General features: G+C 40.4%; 1 protein-coding gene across 7 annotated transcripts in view; it reads right to left on the bottom strand.

Moving 5' to 3' along the window:
- CTNND2 (catenin delta 2) overlaps positions 1–21,300 on the bottom strand; it is a 251,115-nt gene that overhangs the window by 105,096 nt on the left and 124,719 nt on the right. For all 7 annotated transcript variants that reach the window (XR_015794248.1, XM_025164960.2, XM_088131557.1 and 4 more), the window contains one exon: positions 12,427–12,640. Coding sequence is in view for 6 of the 7 variants with exons in the window: in XM_025164960.2 (XP_025020728.2) it covers positions 12,427–12,640 (214 nt within the window). In the remaining variant the exon portion in view is untranslated. The remainder of the gene's footprint in view (positions 1–12,426; positions 12,641–21,300) is intronic.

Genomic DNA, 21,300 nt, shown 5'->3' with positions numbered 1-21,300 from the left:
CTTGAAGCTGTTTGAAGGCCCTCCTAACCATGACTACCACCTGCTCTTCAAACAGGAGCTGTGACTCTAGGAGGACCCACAAATTGCATAATCGGTCTATCTAGGGCAATGCTACCCCATCCATCACCAAAGATGATATAGTCCCAGAACTGGCAAGACCTTGAACTCAAAGCCACTCAGTCTTGCCAGGGTTCAGTTGAAGCCTGTTGTTCTCCATCCAGACCCTCAGCCTCCAGGCACCAGGATCAGGCATTCACAGCATCACTTAATTCACTGGGGCAGAGATGTATAGCTGGGTATCATCAGCATACTGATGATACCTCACCCCATGGCAATGGATGAGCTCACCCAGCAGTCTCATATAGATATTAAATAGGAGAGGGGAGGGCACTGAATCCTGTGGCACCCCACATAGTAGGGGCCAAGGCTGGGACCTATCCTCCCCAATCATCACCGACTGGAATTGACCCTGGAGAAAGGAGGCAAACCAACACAGCACTGTGCCGCCCACCCCCAGTCCCCTGAACCAATCCAAAAGGATATCATGGTCAATCGTATTGAAAGCTGTCGAGAAGTCAAGTAGGGCAAGGATGGATGTACAACCTCCATCCCACTCACTCCAGAGATCATCCGGAAGTGCAATCAATGCTGTTTCTGTGTCATACCCAGGTCTGAATCCTGACTGAAAAGGATCTAGATAATCTGCTTCATCCAAGGCCCTCTAAAGCTGTTGTGCAACCACTTTCTCAACAACCTTATCCCAAAAAGGGAGGTTAGATACTGGATGAAAGTTGTCCAGTAAGGTGGGATCCAGCGATGGCTTCTTGAGGAGGGGGTGCATTAAAGCCTCTTTAAGAGGCAAAGGAACAACCCCTTCCCTCAAAGAAGAATTAACCACCACTAGAGCCCACTCACACAACACTCCCTGGGCTGCTTTCACAAGCCAGGAGGGGTATGGATCTAGGGAGCAGGTGGCTGAGCTCACAGTTCGAACGACCCTGTCCACTTCCTTGGGTCCAAACAGGTTCAAACTGTTCCCAGATAATTGGGCAAGACTCCACCCCAGGCATCTCCTCTGGACCTGCAACAAAACTGGCATCCAACTGTGAGTGAATCTGAGCAATTTTATTCGACAAATGCTGAGCAAATTCCCTGCACATCCCCACAAATGGTGCTCTGGGCCCCCTTTATACAAGAGGGCTCGTGTCACCCAAAACAGGGCTGCAGGGCAGCAAATCTGTGGATGCAATAAGGGCAGAGAAGCACTGTCGCTTCACCGCCCTAATTGCCACAACGTAGGCCTTAATAGTGGCTCTAACCTGTGTTCAGTTCAGTTTGTCCTTGGTTGAGTGCCAGTGATGCTCTAGATGTCTCTTCTTGTTTCATCTCCCTCAACTCCTCCATAAACCATGGGGAGTGTCAGAATCCCTGGGAGGGGAGAGGTAGCATGGGCGCAATCTGATCCAAGGCCTCAGCTGCCCCCTTATTCCAAGCGGCAGCCAAGGCTTTGGATAGACCATGCAGCAGACCAGCAGGAAGAACACTTAGCTCCCTCTGAAACCCATCTGGGTCCATCAGTCACTAGCAGTGGACCAATCTAATGGGTCCTCCCTGCAGTGGGTAGTGGTGCTAGAGAATCCCATGAAAATCAGGCCATGAACTGACCATGACAAGGGAGACCCCAAAAGCTCCCTCAATTTCAGATCACATAGCCACTGCTCTAACAGGAATACCAAATCTGGAGTGTGACCACTGTCCCATGTCAGGCTCTGGATGACCTAGGATAGGCCCATGGCCACCATGGTAGCCACCTCAGACCCCACTCTGAGAGAGTGCAGAATGAAGTCCCCCAGAACCATAAGTCTGGGGAACTCCACTGCCAACCCCGAGATGGAGTCAAGGAGCTCAGGGAGGGAGGCTGCTATGCAGCAGGGAGGCTAGTACCACAGCAACAATCCCAACTGATCCCTAGAGCCCAACTTAAGGAACAGAGTCTCACATCTAGGGACCTGTGGGGCAGTGCTCCTGAAAGTCGTAAGGATTCCCAGATGACAATCACCACACCCCTACACCTGCCCCAGAGTCTTGGCTGTCTTGTTGAAAAATAAAAAGTCCAGCACTCTTGGATAGCATAATGGAGAGGAGTTTCCCACCCCAGCCATACACACACAAAAATGTATTTTCAGCCTGTGTGCAGGCATTTATGCTACATGAAAAACTGATATAAAATGTTATAGTACATGTCGCAATAAAAATTACATATCCATGAGAACACACTTCAATAACTTAAGCTAATGTCAAGGATACTTTTGCAAAAACTTAGTATGTTGATTAATTAATTAAACATATACACATGACACATCTTCTACCCATGCACAATTTTTCAAGCAAATCTCAATACTATCTTATTCTAAATGTCAAAATACTTTACACAACAGTACTTAGTAAATGAGATTTACATCATCTTTAACTATACAAATGTCCTCTGAAAATGTCATACTTTATATATTTATTTTCTCCTGTGAACATTCTGGTATCCAGAAGTTTCAACTGCTATCCAGAAGTTTCATGAGGAAATGCACACCTTTTCAAGGGTCTGTAACTGAAGTGGGAGAAGAACCAGTAGGGAGAACTAACTGCCTGGCTGGCAATAGGATTTGTCTTCCAGCCAGCCCTTTCTGCCAATTTCTCCACAATTTCTGAACAAATTGCTTGGAGAAAATTGGCCAGGGGATTGGTTCAGTGATGGAACTGAGAGAAGTGCTGCAGATCATTGGTTAAGTATAAATAATGCCCTCATCAATCTTAACCAGTCAAGAGCCCACCACTAATTTTGGATTGTAACTAACATCATTGGCAGTCTCTATGAGACACTGAAAGGAAACTATTCTTGAACATATCCACAGATGCCTATTTCCTAGCAGGGTTGTGAATTAATTAGATTAAGGAGGTTATATTTGCTTGGAAATGGATAGAAAACTGGCCGAGATGAGGTTACAGCTAGTTTCACATTCTTCCCCCAAGCTGTCTCTGACAGCTGAGAATGTTTCCCTGAGAAAACACTGAAAAACAATGCTGTGCTTTTCACTGATATGTTCATTTATAGTAAAGAGAAATGGCTCCTTCCTCACCTCTCTCTCTCTCTCTCTCTCACACACACACACACACACACACAGAGCATTAGTTGCCATGTTCACCCTTTAATTCATTAGGCAGTCCTCTACTTACAAACAGGTTACATTCCAAGAGGCTGCTTGTAAGTCTGTTTTGTTCATAAGTCCAACGAAGTAAAAAGTAAAAAAAAAAAAAAAAGAGGAGGAAGCAGGAGGCAGGGCAGCGGTGTGGGCAGAAGAGCCCTGTCTTCTGCTGCCAATGCGAGGAGTGACAGCCTGCAGACTGTGGAGAGTGCAATGGGATGAGCCGGTGGGCAGCGGCGTGGTCCGTTGCCAGGTGAGGCAGGAGAGGTGGTGGTGGCTCCCTGGGCAAATGTGGTGGCTGTGCAGGAGGCGCTGTTCAGGATGGCGGTGGAACTGGAGGAAGCAGAGGGACAAGTGCTTCTTGGAGGCACAGTGTGTGCTCTACAGCTTGTGTTGGAAACTTTTGGCCCTTCGCGAGGCCTTGTAAGATGAAGGCTGAAGATCGCAGCCTCCCAAAGCGCAATGGATTAGGGTTAGGCAGCACCCATCGTGCATTGGCAGCACCCCAGCTCATCCCACTGTGCTCTGCACAGTCTGTGGGCTATCGCTCCTCGCATTGGCAGCAGAAGACAGGGCTCTTCTGCCCACACTGCTGTCCTGCCTCCTCCTCTTTTTGGAGTTGGAGTTCTGAACAGGTTTGTTCATATTGGCGAAAGTTTGTAACTTGAAACTTTGTACGCAGAGGGCTGTCTGTATTAAATCTTAGGTAAAGGCATACTGGGAAGCAGTATTCCCCTTTGCCATGTTCCCTAGTGCTTACTTCTCCCTTGCAACAAAGTGGTACAACTGAATGCCGTTCTATAACGTTAAAATTCCAGATGTACGAGAGAGAGGGAGAGGGAGAGGGAGAGGGAGAGGGAGAGGGAGAGGGAGAGGGAGAGGGAGAGAGGGAGGGAGGGAGGGAGAGAGAGAGAGAGAGAGAGAGAGAGAGATTGAAAACTGATTGAAAACTGATTTCAGCTGATTGAAAACTGCCCTCAGCATGTCCAGGGACCACCCACTGATCTGTACTCTTTTCTCTTTCACAGATTCCAGAATTCTCATGTCTGAGAACTTAAAGTTGTGTAACTTTTCTGCAGGGGCTAAGATGAAGACTCTGAAGCTAGCTCACTCTGTGGCTTGGCAGTTCCCTCCAGCCTCCAGGCAAATCCACACATCTTCCTTGCCCTGGTATGAAATTGATCCAGTAACTGTTTCCTGACAGCCCAAGCATCGCTTAAGGTGCTATGCACTGGAAGTGGTGTTTTCCCTGTTATCCTGCCTCAAAACCTGTATGCAGGCAATGTATGGCGCACTGATGCACACTGGGGAAGCAGTCTGAAATGATACGCTCCATGTTGGCAATCTTGTGGCTCCAACTGGTCCTGCTGCTTTCTTGTGGGACTACTCCTTTCAGTTGGATTTCTGGCCTCTTTGTCCACTCCTCAGTCCTCTTCTGGCTGCAAAGAAGATGAGAACTCTGGCTTTTGCAATCTTATTTTTTCCCTTTTTAAAATGAGTTGGTTGACTGTAACAAGCCTTGAAACTAACCAGTTGGTGGGTTTCTTAACATAGGTAATTGCAAGGATTTGACTCTTATAATTGGATAGCTTGCCTAGCAGGGAATTCCCTTCCCATCTAGAAAGGGAAGAGGTGGCTCCCCACTTCCTCTCCTCATATTATATTCTCAGGATAGTTTATAGCCCCCACAATTGAACCTCTTTCTTAAACTCCAGCACTTCCACCAAACTCATCCAGTAGCCACATCTCAGCTACACAAATCTTGGCAACCACTAGATAGTAGCCAAGAGATACGAAAGACTCTTTGCTGTCACCTAGCATCCAAAGTCAAACAGTTAAACAGCCAACCTTCAAAGTACAATGCCTTCACTAGCCTATCCCTGGTTTAATGCAAGCAGTTGAAAGTATAATTGAAAGGACTTGGGACTAGCCTGTGTGGTTGGGAATTCCCTTCCCAGTGGCTGATGCTCTTTGCTTCCTCTCCTTATGCTATATTGTTAAGCTCCCATGCAGATTCTCACAGCTAAAGCCCTTAAACTCCAGCTCATCTTCAGCACTTACTCACTGGCTTATATGTTTGCTGGGCGAAACTATCTCTTTGTTGCCACCTAGAGGTTGATAGGGAATCAGTCAACTCATAGTTTCAAGGAATAATTAGTTTAATCAGTTGATGGTAGAACGGGAAAGGAAAAAACCAAAAACAATCTGCAGTGCATGGGGCACTTTGCATGACAGCTGGATGAAGCTTTCCATGCACAAGATGATTTGGACGGGACTGGAATTTCCACTGAGGAGACCACCAGTCATGGCCCTTAGAATGCTCTGTGATAGCTGAATGGACAGCAGTATAGCACAGCCATTTCTGGGTGTATGATAAGCGCACACGCTGTGGGTAGCAAGAATTAGGGTGGCATGATTTGCTACCAACTTTGGGATGGGAGGCAAGCATGACAAAGCAGCTGTATGGATGTGGCCTTTCTCTGTGCTTTCGGACAGACAATCTATTCTTTGACATGTAGAACTGAGGACTGTAAGCAAACAAGTGAGCTTAATTGATTCTCCATCACCACCACATAATTCTATAGTTGTATATGGAGGAGAAGTATGAAGAATTAGCTGAGTAGTTTAGTACTTAGCATGTAAGCATTTTAGTGTTTTATTCATAAAGTAGTTTTATAATCCCATTAATTAGTTTTAAATATATAGATCTTTAGCATTCTCCTATTAGTTTGTATAGTGTTTAGTAATCTGAACCATTTTATTTACTTTTATTGATCTTTTAGAAAATGTTTATGTATTTTATTTGAGCATTGTAATTTCTTACAAAATTTGCATAAAATGCTAGTCAATGTCCATAATAAAGATGCTGTTACTAAATACCACTGATACAAGGAGAGAAGTACTTTAATTTTAATTATACTAACCACCAAAATGTAATTAATATGGTTGTTGCACTATTTTTAATTCTTGAGAAAATGGACAGTTAAATTAGATTGGAATTAATTACTAAAGGTTATAGGTTAAATATTTTAAAAAGTCTCAACCAAAATAATAAATGATGTTTTGACAGCCGGGCTGGTAATATATGCCAATTTCTTTATAAACACTCCAGCATAATCTGGAGAAATATTTATTAGCAAATGTAATTTTAAAGTTTGCAGTACCATTTATGAGTAATTTCTTTACTAAATTCTCAATCATGTGCTGAAACAGATTTAAAAGGAATCTTATACCAGAAAGAATTCTAGCTGACTCATTAAAATCCTCAGTCTTCTTCCCATATTTTTTAGAAGACTTTCAAGGGAGCCTATTGAGTCTGAACAAATATTCTGATAATATTGAAGAGGTCCTTTGATTTTAAAAGATGTGGATATACATCATTCTTTAAATATTGTTAATATTCTTGACTAATAAGATCTAATAAACATATCAAATGATATGTTTTCTCATTTGTATCTAACTGTGGCCATTTTTTGTTTAATTTGCAACAAACCTGACAGAAATTTGTAAAAGCAACTTAAGGTAATATTGAATCAGGAAGGGACTTCTGATTCAAGGAATTGTTGTTTAGTTAGATATAGGCAACAAGTTACCTGTAGAACTCTCTGTGAACACCTTATGCTTTATTTTTAATGTGTGTCCAATAGTTAAATGCTTTAATGAATTAGAGGTTTTGGTGTGTGTCCCCATTTTTATGTCCTCTCCACATGCTCAGTGATTTGTGCAGCATTTTCTTCATGCAACGAGGAACTTCATTTCACCAGCCTGCTTCCAAATAAGAGCAGGCTGATAAACCATCATGTGGTTTACTCAGCAGTCCTATTTCCCCTTTGTACCATTCTATGGGAGCTTATATTTTTGAGATACTGTCTGTGATTTTAGCAGTGCTATAGGATTATTTACTCCAAGAGTTACTGCTTTCACAGGTGACTGATTATAGTGGGAAAGGATACTTTTACTTTTATTTTCTTATTGGTAATAAAGATGAATTTACAGTTAAAGCATGTTATGCCATTCTGACTCTCCGGAAGGGGTGGGGGATGGCTTTCCCCCTAGCATATGCCTCAAGCTCATACTACAGCTACAGGAGATGGTATAATAGAATTTATTTCACATTTATCATTCTTGCTTTTCTTTGATTTGCCAATACAGGCTGTGGAATTCTTGTCTGACCCATATGCTAAGATTAAGAGGAAGTGTATCTCTGAAGCAGTTAGGTGGTGGTAGAGAAAGTACTACAAAGCAGCTGTGCCAAGACAGGAAAGCGAGCCAGGGTGTGTAAAACCAAGGCAACTTCTGTGAAAAGAGAGTTAAGATCCCTCTTTCATCATCCCATTGACTCATCTCTTTGCTGCTACAGAACTCATGGTGGATGCTAGCTACAGGAACCAATAACTGATAAACTGAATTGCAATTTGATTTCTATAAACTTTTAATGTCAAGAGGAGTGACAAATTTAGGACTTTCACTTCTGCTTCTGCCATTTTATCTTGCTGTCCAGGATTATTCAAACTTTAATTCTTTTCTCTAAGCAGGAGGAAGAGATGGAGAAAGCCAGCTGGCTCCAGGTTGGTCAAGAAGTTTTAATTCCAAAGTCTCAGGTGTGTATTCAGTCAGTTCTAATTATTCAACACTTAATAGTCTTCATGCCCATTTATGTTAACTTGAAAAAAATGTAATGATGACATAATTGCTGAAAGGCATGTAAATTGACAAAAAAGGAGAGCTTTAGAATCTGGGCAAGAAATTCATCATTTGAACTCTAAACTTGATATTTTGTGTGACATGCATGAAATAGGAAATGTTTTATGGTATACTGTAATAAGAATAACAACAGTCATCACTCCCAACCACTATGGCCAATGGGGAAGGTTGAGTTATAATTGGTAATTGGGGATCTTGGAGGCTGACATCTAAATATCTGCATCAAAAGACTCAGATGTTTCCAAACCTGTTTTTCAGAGTAAATAATTTGTTTTGAAAATAATGCTTCCGGGGGGGCGGCGGGGGGGAGTCTGAATCAATGTAGTTATTATGCAAAATATAGTTTAGCTGATAAAAACGAATACAGTATGTATTAATTGCACAATGGAAATGCAAATGAAGATCTAAAAAGGAGAAAAAAGTGAAACCATGACATTTACACTGAATTTTAGCAAAATTAAGTGAGCAGTGAAATCTTGTTTTTCAACATTTTAAACAATTATGCAAGGCACAGAAAAAAAATCTGTCATTCTTTGTTGCATCATTTCTAGAGACTTTGTTTTTTTCATTCCTCTTGTAACTTTCTAAAATCATGAGAAAAGATAGTACAGAAATCTGTGCAATTTTCCCCATATAAACTTCTGTTCTGTATGTCTTAATCACTTCCTACCACCCTTTTTGCTTTATGATGAATGTCATTCTACTACCCCAAGTTCGTTATCAAAGATCCTATATGTCAGCTTCCTTATACCTCCTCTAGCCATAAGCTTTCAATCAAAATGACTCTAGAAGCTCTCCCCTGACCCTTACTAAAGTTTTATTAGCACTATTTATGAAATAATACTTGCATAATCCAGCATTCTGTCAGGAAAATGTACATGAGCACAAAATGTTTCAAATTCAATATTTCAGATTTGAAAGTTGAGTCACAAACAGTTTAAATTTCTTCACATTCAGAACAGCCTCTTTTGCTTCACATTCAAGACATGGTTGTTAGGATTCAACGAGCCTCACATTTTGAGACATTTGCATGCATGCATGCATATCTACCTACATTTATTTATTTATATTAAGTGTAGTGTGAAGAGCAGTGGTATTATGTAGGCATATCAAGGGCTAACCATAATTACTTGTGCTCCTGCATTCTGGACTAATTGTAGCTTCCAGATTGTCTTCAAGGGAATCCCATGTAGAGCCATTGCAACAGTCAAACCAGGAGATGACTAAGGTCTGAGTGATCACAAGCAATCCCCTCCCAATCTAGGAATAGATGCAATGAGTACAGTCCCCTGGCCATTGCTGCCAGCTGCACCTTGAGCAGAAGCTGTGAGTTTAGGAGAATCCCCAAATTGCACAACAGGTCTGACTGGCATAGTGCAACTCTGTCCAAAGCAAGGGACAGAAACTCCCAGACCCAGGGGAAGCAGAGCAAAACCTACAGCCATTTGGTCTTGGCAGGACTGAGGTGAAGCTACTGTTCCCAACCAGACTTCCACAGCTTCCAGACACTGGGGCAGAACCCTGACAATCTCACTTGGTCAGCCAGGGGCAGAGATATAAAACTGAATATAATCAGGATACTCATGATACTGTACCTTGTACTGACAGATGGTCTATCCCAGTGGCTTTGTAGATGTTAAAAAGAAGTGGGACCCTGCAGAAGAGAGGTCTAGGACTGGATTGCTTCCCCCCTCCCAACAACTGGAACCAGCCCAGGAGGAAGGAGGAGAATCACCACAACTGTCAGCCCAATGAGGTAGACCAGACTAAGAAACCGACGTCGTATAAGTCAGGACCAATTTTATTGTAACAGCTATAGTAACAGAATCTTGCAAGGCTGAAGGTGCTTCCCCCTCCCTCACTTTATTTTTGTATGAACTAGGGAGGGGCTGGTCTGAGATGTTTTTTCATTTATTTTCTTGGCCCGGGCTCAAACCCCTCTTTTTTTTTTTCCCCATTGCCTTGGTAGTGACTCTTCCTCCTGTCCTTCAAGGCCATTCCTTCTTCCCTCTACAGCAACACCATGCCTCCCACTCCCAACCCACTGAGGCAGTCCAGAAGAATACCATGGTCACTGAGAGGACAAGGAGGGCCAGGATGGCTGTACTACTCCCATCCTATGCCCAACAAAAGTCACTGACAAGTGTGACCAAAGCTCTCTTGGTACTCTATCCTGGATCTGAGCACTGACTGGAAGGGTTCCCGATAATCTGGTTCTTCCAGTGCCCTTTGGAACTATGGGCTGACCACCTTCTAAATAATCTCCCCCCAAAAGGGAAGGTTGGAAACTGGATGAAAGTTGTCCAGATCTGTGGACTATGAACTATGAAACAAGATCAACAACTTATATGATAGGCCTGCCATGTTGTACTTCTTGGCTCAGGATATTATGGAAACAATGTCTCTTCTCCTAACACTGCTAATGGGAAAGGCAGCCATGCACAGGCAAGCATGGAACAGGTCTGCAGATGCAGCAGACTCTTACAAGCTCTCCCCAGCTTTAGCATCTCACCATATTCAGAATAAGTTAAGCCAAACTATCTGGATGGGAAGCGCAGCTGATGTCTAGACCAGCTTCCCCAATTCTCCTCAGGACCAAGTGGGGAGGGATGATGAGAACCACAGCTGAACAAATTTGGAGAGCACTAAATTGGGGAAGCCTGGTCATAAAGCTTTTCTATGCTGGCATTGCTGGCTCCCAAGCCAACAAGACAGCAAGCTAGATGCCTGCCACAGTTCAGTGGTATGTGAGCTCAGGCAGAACTTTTAGAAGAAAAGATCCCTTTTTACCTATATCTTAAGATGACAACTATAGATGTAGTCACAAGCTTGGCACAGGTAGAGACCAGGAATCTGATAAACAAGGGACAAATTCAAGGGGCAAGAGACATGTTGAGGTAGAATACAGTGTTCAAAGCATGGCACGGCAGGGTAAACACAGAAGGCTTGGACTTGAAAAGTTGTTCTGAGAGATTAAGTCCAATAAATGAGCCACACTGAGCCTCCACCTTTACTCCTCGGTATTGCCTTATCTATAGGCTTGTTTCTTGGCAAGTCCCTCAGATCTATGGAGTTCTGCTCTCTCTCTGTCACTGAATCTTATCACACACCTCTGCTCAGGAGTGTGTGGCTGGACTTCAGAGTCTGAGAGGCTGTCAGTGGGTGCAGGTAAGGTGTCCTGGGGGCCAGCTGTCACTGCCTCAACCAGAGTGGAGTTATCGGTTCCATCACCTACACCAAGAATATTGTTCCTAGATGCCCGCGACTCTATTACCTCCCCATCATTCTCAGCAAAGGACATGTCCAGCAGGGCCATAGCAAGACCAAAGATATACGATATACACATTCAAAGTGACTGAGATAGATACGTCAAGACAATGTGGGTGTTTCTCTTTTGTGCATTAACAGGTAGTATACTAATAGTTAGTATTAACAGGTAGTATTTCAGTTACTACCGCATATTCAACTTTGTTCAATGAATGAAAGTCAATGAAAACATCATGCAGTTTAAAAACAATCAATTGCAAACACCGTTAACTGGTATGTTTTCCATATTAGTTTGGTATGTTTTGAGAACACAATGTACACAGAGAGAAAGGAGATAAACAAACAAAAAATTAAGGGATCTTATCTAATAGCTGCCTGTATCATACAGCTGCCTGACTTTTGCAAAAAGCAGATGCTGCAGCAATTTCATTAAATATACAACTGTAATTTATTAAGACGATTAACAGTTTGTGCCTCATTGTTACGAGTCAGCTTACAGACTGCTTCCTGGAGACAAAGGACAGGTAGTGGAACCAAGGAACGAAACAGAAGGTTGAAACCACCTAAGATTTTTTGCCTTACTCGGCCTGCCAGTAATTCTGTCACTCAGTGGGATGCATCATGCATTACAGCATCATCACAACAAGGAGAATCTGATGAATTTTGCCTATGACAGGTAAGAGTTGAAAGATGGAATGATAAAGACATTTGGAATCCATAATCAGAGCCTGTATAGCCGCAGTCAGGACAATATATGCAACACATTATTATTATTGTTATTATTATTATTATTTGCAGGAGAAGGTAGAAGAAGACCTTAAAAGGGGATGGTCCAAAGACATTAAAATAATATTAGGTTTTACAGAATACCAGAATACTTTTAAAAGTATTTTAAAGAACCATCAGTCACATTATACACGGTGGGAAATTTCGTTCTCCTTCCTTCCATTAGATAGCTTAGTCACATAATTAGAAGCAGTTACACCAGAGCTTAACCATACCAGCAATCACAATTGTATACCACCATTCACTGAAAGTTGTCTTTCTGCATATTACCTAATAAGGAATATGGATATGTGCTTGTGTGTGTATGTGTATTCTACATGTTTGCAAAACCAAGATTTGTTTTAATGTTTTCAACTATACAAGTACAGTATTGAGCCCATGTCTTGTTCTCATCAAGCAATGTTTTAAAGTGTATTGGATAATGAGTTAATTCCTTACAAGTTAACATGAAATAAAGGAAAGATATTCAAACCTGTGACCAGTTCTCTGATTTCCAAATCTGTAGTCTTTCGGAGTAATCGTACTAGTGCTGGAATACCCCCACAATTTTTCAAAGCAATTTTGTTGTCATCATTAGCTTTCCCATATACCAAGTTCCTCAGAGCCCCACAGGCACTACGGTGGACTTCTGTCATTCGATGGTCCAATAGATCCACCAGTAATTGTATCCCTCCTTGTCTTCTTATCTGCATCAGCAAAATAAAACCAAAGAAATCAAAAGCTAATCCTCAATGTGGTTTAACATCCTAACAGTTTTTAAGACAGCAATTAGAAGAGAGGGAAAATGCAGCAGCCAGCAAGGAAACATGCTGGACGGACTTCCTATAATACTTTTGAAAGCACAACATTTTGCAAAAACTCAAGTACTGATCAAAACAGTTGGACAGATTATGAAAAAGGTATTTGGAAAGAAAATACCCCCCCCCCCGCCATGCCATAGATAAAATACTAACAGATTAAGATTTATTGTCCAGTGTGGAGAAATATGTCAGTCAGAATTATTATCAAGGGCAATGAATGGCATTCCAGTTTCTAACTGCTTACAGTAATTATATACCAATAAATTAACTTCCGCAAGGCAATTCATTGCTGTGAAAAAGTGAAAAGTCTATAACATTTGTTTTATAAAAAAGACTAGCATAGATCAGACACAACATTACATTATGTTTGCTTTGTTTTGTTTTTGGCCTAGCATTTTTGTGAACCTAGATAGTTCAACAGAACATGCTTAAAATATTGTGACTTAACATTATACATGAATGCAATCAATATAAACATTAAAACCTGTAATTTAAAAAGTGTAATAGCAGTAAATGCATTTCTATATACATATTTTTAAGCAAGCTACAATGCATATTCAGAATGTGTGGAAGTTACTGGGAGATCTGTAACAGCAAATGAGACTTTGGTTAAAAGCAGAATTAGTTATACTGAAGTCCTACTGATTTCAATATGCCTACCCTATGAAAGCTAATTCTGGATACCGTCTGCATTGGGTATATATCTTTCACTTTGCTGTCCAACTAGATAACTAAATGCATTTTTAAAACACTGCACATAATATTTGGAAACCAATGCAAATAACTTGGGGATCAGTTTGAGAAAGCTTCCAAGGCAGCTGATTTCCATGCATACACGTTCACCGACCACACACACACGTATACACACAATGGCAGGCAAGACTTTATGGAAGAAAGGAAGACAAGTGAAAACACCTGTTCTGCTCCTAGTTCAATAGAAGGTTGCCCTGTGTCTTAGGTTATATAAAATAATATTTTATTAATACTCTGTGGATTTCAGATCAAAAGCAGAGTTGCATAACTTACACAGGACACAAGGTTCCAGAGTCACAAGTATTCCCTTACATGGAATTCTTACATGTCCGTTAGTGGGACTGGGTATTGAACAGAGTAATCCGCCTAATCTTTTCAAGCTTTCTTAGCAGACACAAGAAGGATTTACACATTGTCTACCTTATTTGTTTATTAGATTTGGTTTCCGCCTCTCACACAGAAACTCCAGGTGGCATCCATAGTGTTCCTTCCTCCTATTTTTCCCCATCACAACTGAGTTAATAAAGGTTTGGCTAAGAGACAATGAGTGGCCCCAACTCAGTTTCTGTGGCTGAGAGTGAACTAGAATCTGAGTTCCTGCAGGGTTAGTTCAATATTTTACTACTCCACCAACTGGCTCTTAAAAACTCTATAGTGGGATATCTTTAAAAAATTGTTGTTCCACTCCCTTTTGTTCCAAGAAACAGAGTTGTTGTGGAGAAAAATAGGAGGCAGGAATGTTGGGTATGTTTGCCACCTTGAGTTATACATAAAAAAAGCAGGATAAAATATATATACTACTAAAAGTCTCATGTCTGTAACCTTCAACTGGGCGAAATGGTGCATCATAGGGCAACAATTTTTGAACCAAGGTACCATAAATGGGCTAACTTACAGAATGCATCCAGAATCCAGGACCCATTACTCCTGTGGGATTGAAATTTGGGACATTTGTGGCTGCGTATCCCTGACCTCTTTCCCGCCCCCCTCTGTCCTCTGTGCCCAATCAGCTAGTGGCAAGGCCTGATGGGCAAGTGGCAGTTGGCTGCTTTGGAAACAAGGCAGAAATCTGAATCTCTTAAATAGCTGTAGGCATTGACAGAAGGATGAGGGAGTGACTTGGATGCCTGCTGGTGAGGTAGGGCTGGCTGGGAGGTGCCAGTGGTTAACGGGTAAGCCCTCTTTGTCCCTCTAGGGAGTGGGGCCTTGGGGACACACCAGAATGGGGAATGGGGGTGTAGTTTTCCTCATGGTCCGTGGCTCTCTTTGTTCCACCTCCCCCAACAAAGTGGCAGGCAGTTCCGCTGGTCAGCTGAGGAGAAGGTTTCATGGAGGCTCTCCTTAGGGATGTGAGGGGAGGGCAAATGGTGCAAGCCTATAATATACATAGGAAGGAAAGAAGGAAGGAAGGAAGGAAATTTCTGAACCTCCCTGCCAGCTTCAAACAAGCAAAGTCAATGGAGAAGCTGGCAGCAAGTAACAAGTCGCTCACACTCCCACTGCTTTTTTGCCCTTGGTCATTCTGTTTCTCTGTCTAGGCAAAGAAATATCTCTGAAATGATCACCCAATGGGTCATGGGTTGTCTAGTACAATAATAATAATAATATTGCCAGTACATAAAAAAAGTAGCAGGCAATGCAGATAACAACCAGACCTGGCAATGGCTAAGAGCAGGAAAGTTGAAGAAAGAGACAGAGGGGCTAATTCTGGCTGCACAAGACCAAGCCTTAAGAACAAATGCATACAAAGTCAGAATTGAGAAGACATCAACAGACAGCAAATGCTGCCTCTGCAAAGAAGCTGAAGAAACAGTGGGCCACCTAGTTAGCTGCTGCAAGAAGATCACACAGACTGACTACAAATGATGACATGACAAAGTAGCAAGCAAGAACTGGTGGGACCCCAAAAGAGACAAAGTAATAGAAAATGAAGACGCTAAAGTGTTCTGGGACTTTAGAATTCAAACAGACAAGCACCTGCCATATCACACCCCAGACTTAACAATTGTTGATAAGAAAGACAAAAAAGTCTGGATAGTGGATACTGCAGTACCTGGAGATAGCAGAATAGAAGAGAAAGAACTGGAGAAAATGACAAAATACAAAGACCTGCAAATAGAAGTAGAACAACTGTGGCAAACGAAAGCAAAGTTAGTACCAATAATAATAGGTGCCTTAGGGGCAATCCCAAAACATCTGGAGCACCACTTGAACACCATTGGCATTGACAAAATCACCATCAGCCAATTGCAAAAGGCGGCTTTATTTGGAACAGCTTGCATCCTTCAACAATATCTTTAACACTGTCAAACAACACATCTGCCTATCCCAGGTCCTTGGGAAGGACTCGATAGGTGGACAAAAATGCCAAATCCAGTCTAAACATCTGGCTGACTGTGTGACCAACCATAATAATAATAGATAGGTGACATGATCTATCATTACTCTTTCCTACATAATTCCTAATAAGATTGTGACCCTTTTATTATAACATACAGAGTCATGTTGTACAAAGTAAGTTTTTTAAATGGCAGCTCTGGACTATTTATTTAATTAACATTATTTATCAGCCACCCCAATCTGTACTGACTTGATGAGAAGCAACAATTCAATATACAGTAAATTAAAACAATCAGTAATATTAATAAATGACCTAAGATGATTGCTCAAACACTACTGTGGGTTGAAAGCTTGCTGGAACAATATGAATTTTGTTTCAGAAAACAAGGAGGGTTGGGGCTGCCTGTTCTTCTGGGTGTAAGATGTTCTATAAAGTAAGGTCACTAATGAGAAAGACCGGCTACATAATGAACAAAATATGCATATTTTGAGGACTTAATTTGGAATTTTTGCAGCAAGCAGGAGACAAGGCGCAGTATCTCTGCCACTGTTACAAAACTGTCAGACTTATTTCTTCTCACTACTGTAGAGTGAAAAATCAATAGTTTTTTATTCATTTTATTACAATTTATTGACATTAAAGCAAACACTAGCATTTTCCATTTGCAGAGAATTCCATGCAAATATATAATCCAGGCAAATAACTCTGTAAAACAATTATTATGTCTAGATTCATATATAAATATAATTCATACACTTATGAAGAGAGAGAGAGAGAGAGAGAAGTAGATGAGAGAAATTTGTTTCTTATAATATTTAACTTCTTAAAAAGCCTTTCTTCTGCTTTAAAGAAAATCATCCATTCATAAGCAGTTTGTAATGAAACTTAACAACTACTAAATCAACAAATGTTCTAACTAAGAAGGCATGCTAAGAATTGTTGTAAGTAAAAAAAATATACAGAGAAAGAGCTCTAAAGGCAAAAAAGTATTTTCAGAAAACGAAAATCCCATTTCTCATCAAGAACCCTTCTCCAATGTATCAGAAACCTATGTTGGTGATGGAATAATTTTACACTGCAAGAAGTAAACAAATTACATTCACCTTCTTCTGTCTCCGAACTTCCACCTTTTATTGCCTGTGATAAGTACCAGCCAAGGTACTTACTCATCTTAACTGCCTGAGAATGAATTACGGCCAGGTGTGTAAGTGGTTGAGCATGCTACAACCTATTGCTTCCATTAATGTTTAGTTACTTGCCTTTGAGTGAGCATCAAGGTCACTCACTCCCATTTAAAAAGGAAAATGGATCCTTGTTAATCTTTATATTTAAGAAGGAAAGTGGGCTTGAAAATCCTAATAGATCTACATAGGATAGTCATAACTGGGCTGGGGTACCACTAGATGGCAGCAAAGAGACACAGAAAATGTTAAAATGTCTCTGCCGTCTACTGGGGGTCCGGATTTGTGCAACCCAAATTTGTGGAATTGAGTGACATACGAATTTTAGTAAATAAAATCAAACAAATAAGTAAATGTGGCAATCTACTACAAGGGGGAGAGAACATATATCATGTTCTTCATAGGACACAGTCTTTCAGTGGTGTTCTGCAGGTTATTAAAATGTGAAAAAATGAATGAACAAAGAGAACTCAACTAATTCCGCTGCTCCTTACATTTCTAAAACATCAACTGAATAAGGTGTCAGTAAGTACAACTAAGTTAATTACAGCTGCTGTATCAACTGAATTGAATAAATTTCTCATGATTCACCCTTTCAACTGATTGATTAGGTTCCATCAAGCTGTTTTTGACTCCTAGCGACCACATAGATTTTCTCCATAACAATCCATAACAATCTATCACTAACTTGTTCTTTCAGGACTCCCAAAGGTGCACTCATTGCCACTCTGGGTGCATCCACCTTGCTGTTCTCCCTCCCTCCTTTCACTGGAATATTATTAACAAAACTTTAACAGTGGGGTTTTTCATAGAGAATAGCTGTATTTGAACCCAAGATTCCAGTGACACATAAGTTATTTACTCCTACTTCGCCATTCTCACTAGTGTAAATACCTAAGCTAAGCAGAAATGACAAAATTGAATGCATGATTTATTACAATTATTTCCCTTAAATATGCATGACAATGCATGATTTATTACAATTATTTCCCTTAAATATAATGGGCATTTAGAAACCATCTTTTTCATTCTGAGAGCTGTATCCAGAGTTCCATAAATTATCTGACCTCTTGTTCCAAAGATAGCAAAATCTCCCTCAGAGTGAGATTTACAAAGTTGTTCAGAAAACAGAGCTGAGCCTTCTAAGTTGTCTAGCATGACCACAACATTTTTCCTTGCTGATTTCCACCAGAATTGTAGGAAGTGACACTGTTATGTTAAATCTCAAAGAAACTGGTAGGGCTGTGCAAAGCATGCAAAATAGATGTTTTATAGCATGCAGGGACATAGACTAAGCACTTCTCTTTGAATTACAAAAGCAGCCATGTCTTTTTCAAGAACTGTAGTACAGCTTCAAAAGCTGCTCCTGGCTGTCTTGGCTTGCGTATCGGTATGCATAACCACCTTGCTTTGCTTTTGAATGCTTTGCATAGCCACTGAAACTGAAGTAGGGGACTGCGAGTTACAGTACATTTCTTTAAAACATATTTTTCTCTTTCTGTTTGGTACCACTGCAAATTTCAGACAGCTAGGCTGAGGAGTTTATGCAAAGGGAAATGGTAATTATTCTCAAATAATTAGTATTCTTGCTTTTATTTTATCTGGTTTTAAATCTAATGTTAACCCACTTAGATGGTCCTTTGCTTAGAATGATTTAGTAGCTTTCTCTCTTGTTAGACAGCTTCTTTTTATTTATCTCTCTAATGGGGAAGAAGAGGGCTTGAACAAACTCTGGATACATAAGCCCCAAGAAAGCCGTGACACATTTAGAGACTGATAAACCTCAGAGGAGTATAGAGATAGCTTGGAAGAAAATGTGTGGAAGCCATTACAAAACATCACCTTTGTCTAGAAAGACAGGAAGGAGTGAGGGAGAAACTCAGGATTGATCTGCCTTGACTCTTGGGTATAAGAGGAAGGGAAAAAGAAACTGTCACACTTTCCAGATTCTGTTATTGTAGCCTGTATCTTTTTTTAACAGTAATTTTATTGAAGATTATAATTCACAACAATAAAAACTAAGACAAACTAAAAAAAAAAAAAAAAAAAAAGAAAAAGAAAAAATAGAAGGTGCAGAAAAGAAAAAATAGAAAGAAAAATAGAAAAGAAAGAAAAAAATAAGAATATAATAAAGAAAAAGAAAAGAAATATATAAAGAAGTGACTTCCCTCTTCATCGCAATAAGTATAAACAATTTTAATAACTTATCACCTTCTCTTAAAACATAATAAATGATCTCTTCTTCCCATATCCCATCTCTTATCTATAAACAAATCAATAAAACCTCGTCAATTCAGTCCTGATATCAACAAAAGTCCATTAAGGGTTACCAGAGATAACAACATATCTGTTTTAACCTTCATCAAATACAGGCAGTCACCAGTTTAAGAACGAGTTCTGTTCCCAAGATCTGTCCTTAAGTTGAATTTGTATGTAAGCCAGAACAGTATCATTGTATAAAGCTGTATAAGTAGTATTGTGGAATGAAGTTGAACCATTGTGTATTTAATTCAAATCACTGTGTATTTAACTTGAATTTTGCTACAATAGGCTCCGTTCTTAACTATGGGTCATCTGTAACCCAGGATCTACCTGTAAACCAACTTTATATTCCTTCCTTTCACTTCTAATAATCTTGATCTTTAGTCCCTTCAAATAATATCACTGAACTTGATTTCTTTTCATTTTTTCTTTCTCCCTTCTCACAAAATTCTTCAAAGCTTCAACAAGCCTCTTTTGTAAATCCAATCTAGGAAACCTATCAAGGTCACTCTCTTGGTTTGTTGTTTGTATATCCCTTTTAATTATTAAGACATTAGCCAGTTTCTTTTATATGGCCAGTGTAACATCTTTTTCCATGTGATTCTTAATATCCATTCCATGGATTCCTTATAATTAATTCCAAAATCTTATTTCAAATTTATCTGAATCCTTAGTCCATTTGTAATTTTCTAAAATCAACGTTTTAATCACCATTTTGCTGTTTATTCCAGACTTTTTTAAAAAGTCCATAAACTTGTATTTAAAACTTCTTTTGCTAAGGATTGAAGGAAACTCACACAGTGCTATAAAACTTGTCAATCCAAAGGTTCCTAATAGCTGAAAAGCAGTTATCAAGCAATTTCTGAAGTGATTAGAAAAGTATGTGAACCCAGTATCCTTTTAAAGATGTTGACCGCAGTTTGAGCAAGATGCCTATTCCCTCGTCTCCCAGAGCTCTAAACCTGCCAGAGACCGCTGTCTTGCAGTCACCTTGTGAGGAGCAACTGTCTGGAGCACTTCAGGGCAATCTCAAGCCCTCTCCTTGTCGGGAGAGGAATTACGAAGACCCGGTCCACTTGCCTGCTCTTCATTCCACTGCGGAATACTCCATGCTGCTTTTCATGCAGCTGTCCCCGGAAGTCCTTATTATAGCCTATATCAATGAAGTAGAGTTGTAGTATGTCTTGTGGTGTCTGTATCTTAGCATGGTCTACCTTGAAGGGCTGACATGAACTAGTCTCTGGATCTGACTCTATGTCAGTAAATGTAGAAGTTTCATTTATCACAAATAATCAATCTGAGCCTCAAACTGCCTTGGAACTGGAGACAGAAACTACAAGCAATCTGGATGTATCTGCCATTCCCCTCTACGGGAGAACTCCATAAATCAGCAGACAAATCAGGAAATAACAATTGATCTAATACCCTCCTAACTGGTCCTTCTCTAACAGATTTGCTTTTAACAGTTGATATTGCCTCCTTAATATACTTGAATATAAACACCAGTAATGAAAAATTAAACATATTTCTCCAGCTTCTAAAGTATTTCCCAAAAACAGTATCTCAATAGATAGAGGAATCCCCTGGAACCACCCTTGTGACTCTTCAACATCATTCTGCATTTTATAGACTGTTGAAATCTCGCTTGCTATTCAAAATAATGGCATAAATACTCACAGATGGGATTCTTCAAAAAACCCACTCTTTCCTTGAGTCTGTTGCCACATATTGCAGGGGAATGTAGTGGCCGTGAGGGGACTTGCAAGTTCAAGGGATATCTGTAGGATTTTACTTAAATTTAATTCTTCTACAATTCCACTTATATGAATTAGAATGAAAAATCATTTGGCATCCTTTCAGTTCTATCCTAATCGGGTCTTTGGAGATCTGACAATTAAGCCTCTAGGGCCCTCCTCTGAATCTGGGCCCACTGCCAACAGTAAAACTGAAAAAAACCAAACCAAACAGACCTAATAAATAGCATGACAACAAACTTAGATAAGCTGACC

This window comes from Python bivittatus, unplaced genomic scaffold, assembly GCF_059951505.1.
Source record: "Python bivittatus isolate LINGU-HERP-01145 unplaced genomic scaffold, Pbiv_v1 ctg000960_np1212, whole genome shotgun sequence".
Taxonomy (NCBI): Eukaryota; Metazoa; Chordata; class Lepidosauria; order Squamata; family Pythonidae; genus Python; species Python bivittatus.
This window is presented reverse-complemented; position numbering and strand designations above follow the sequence as displayed.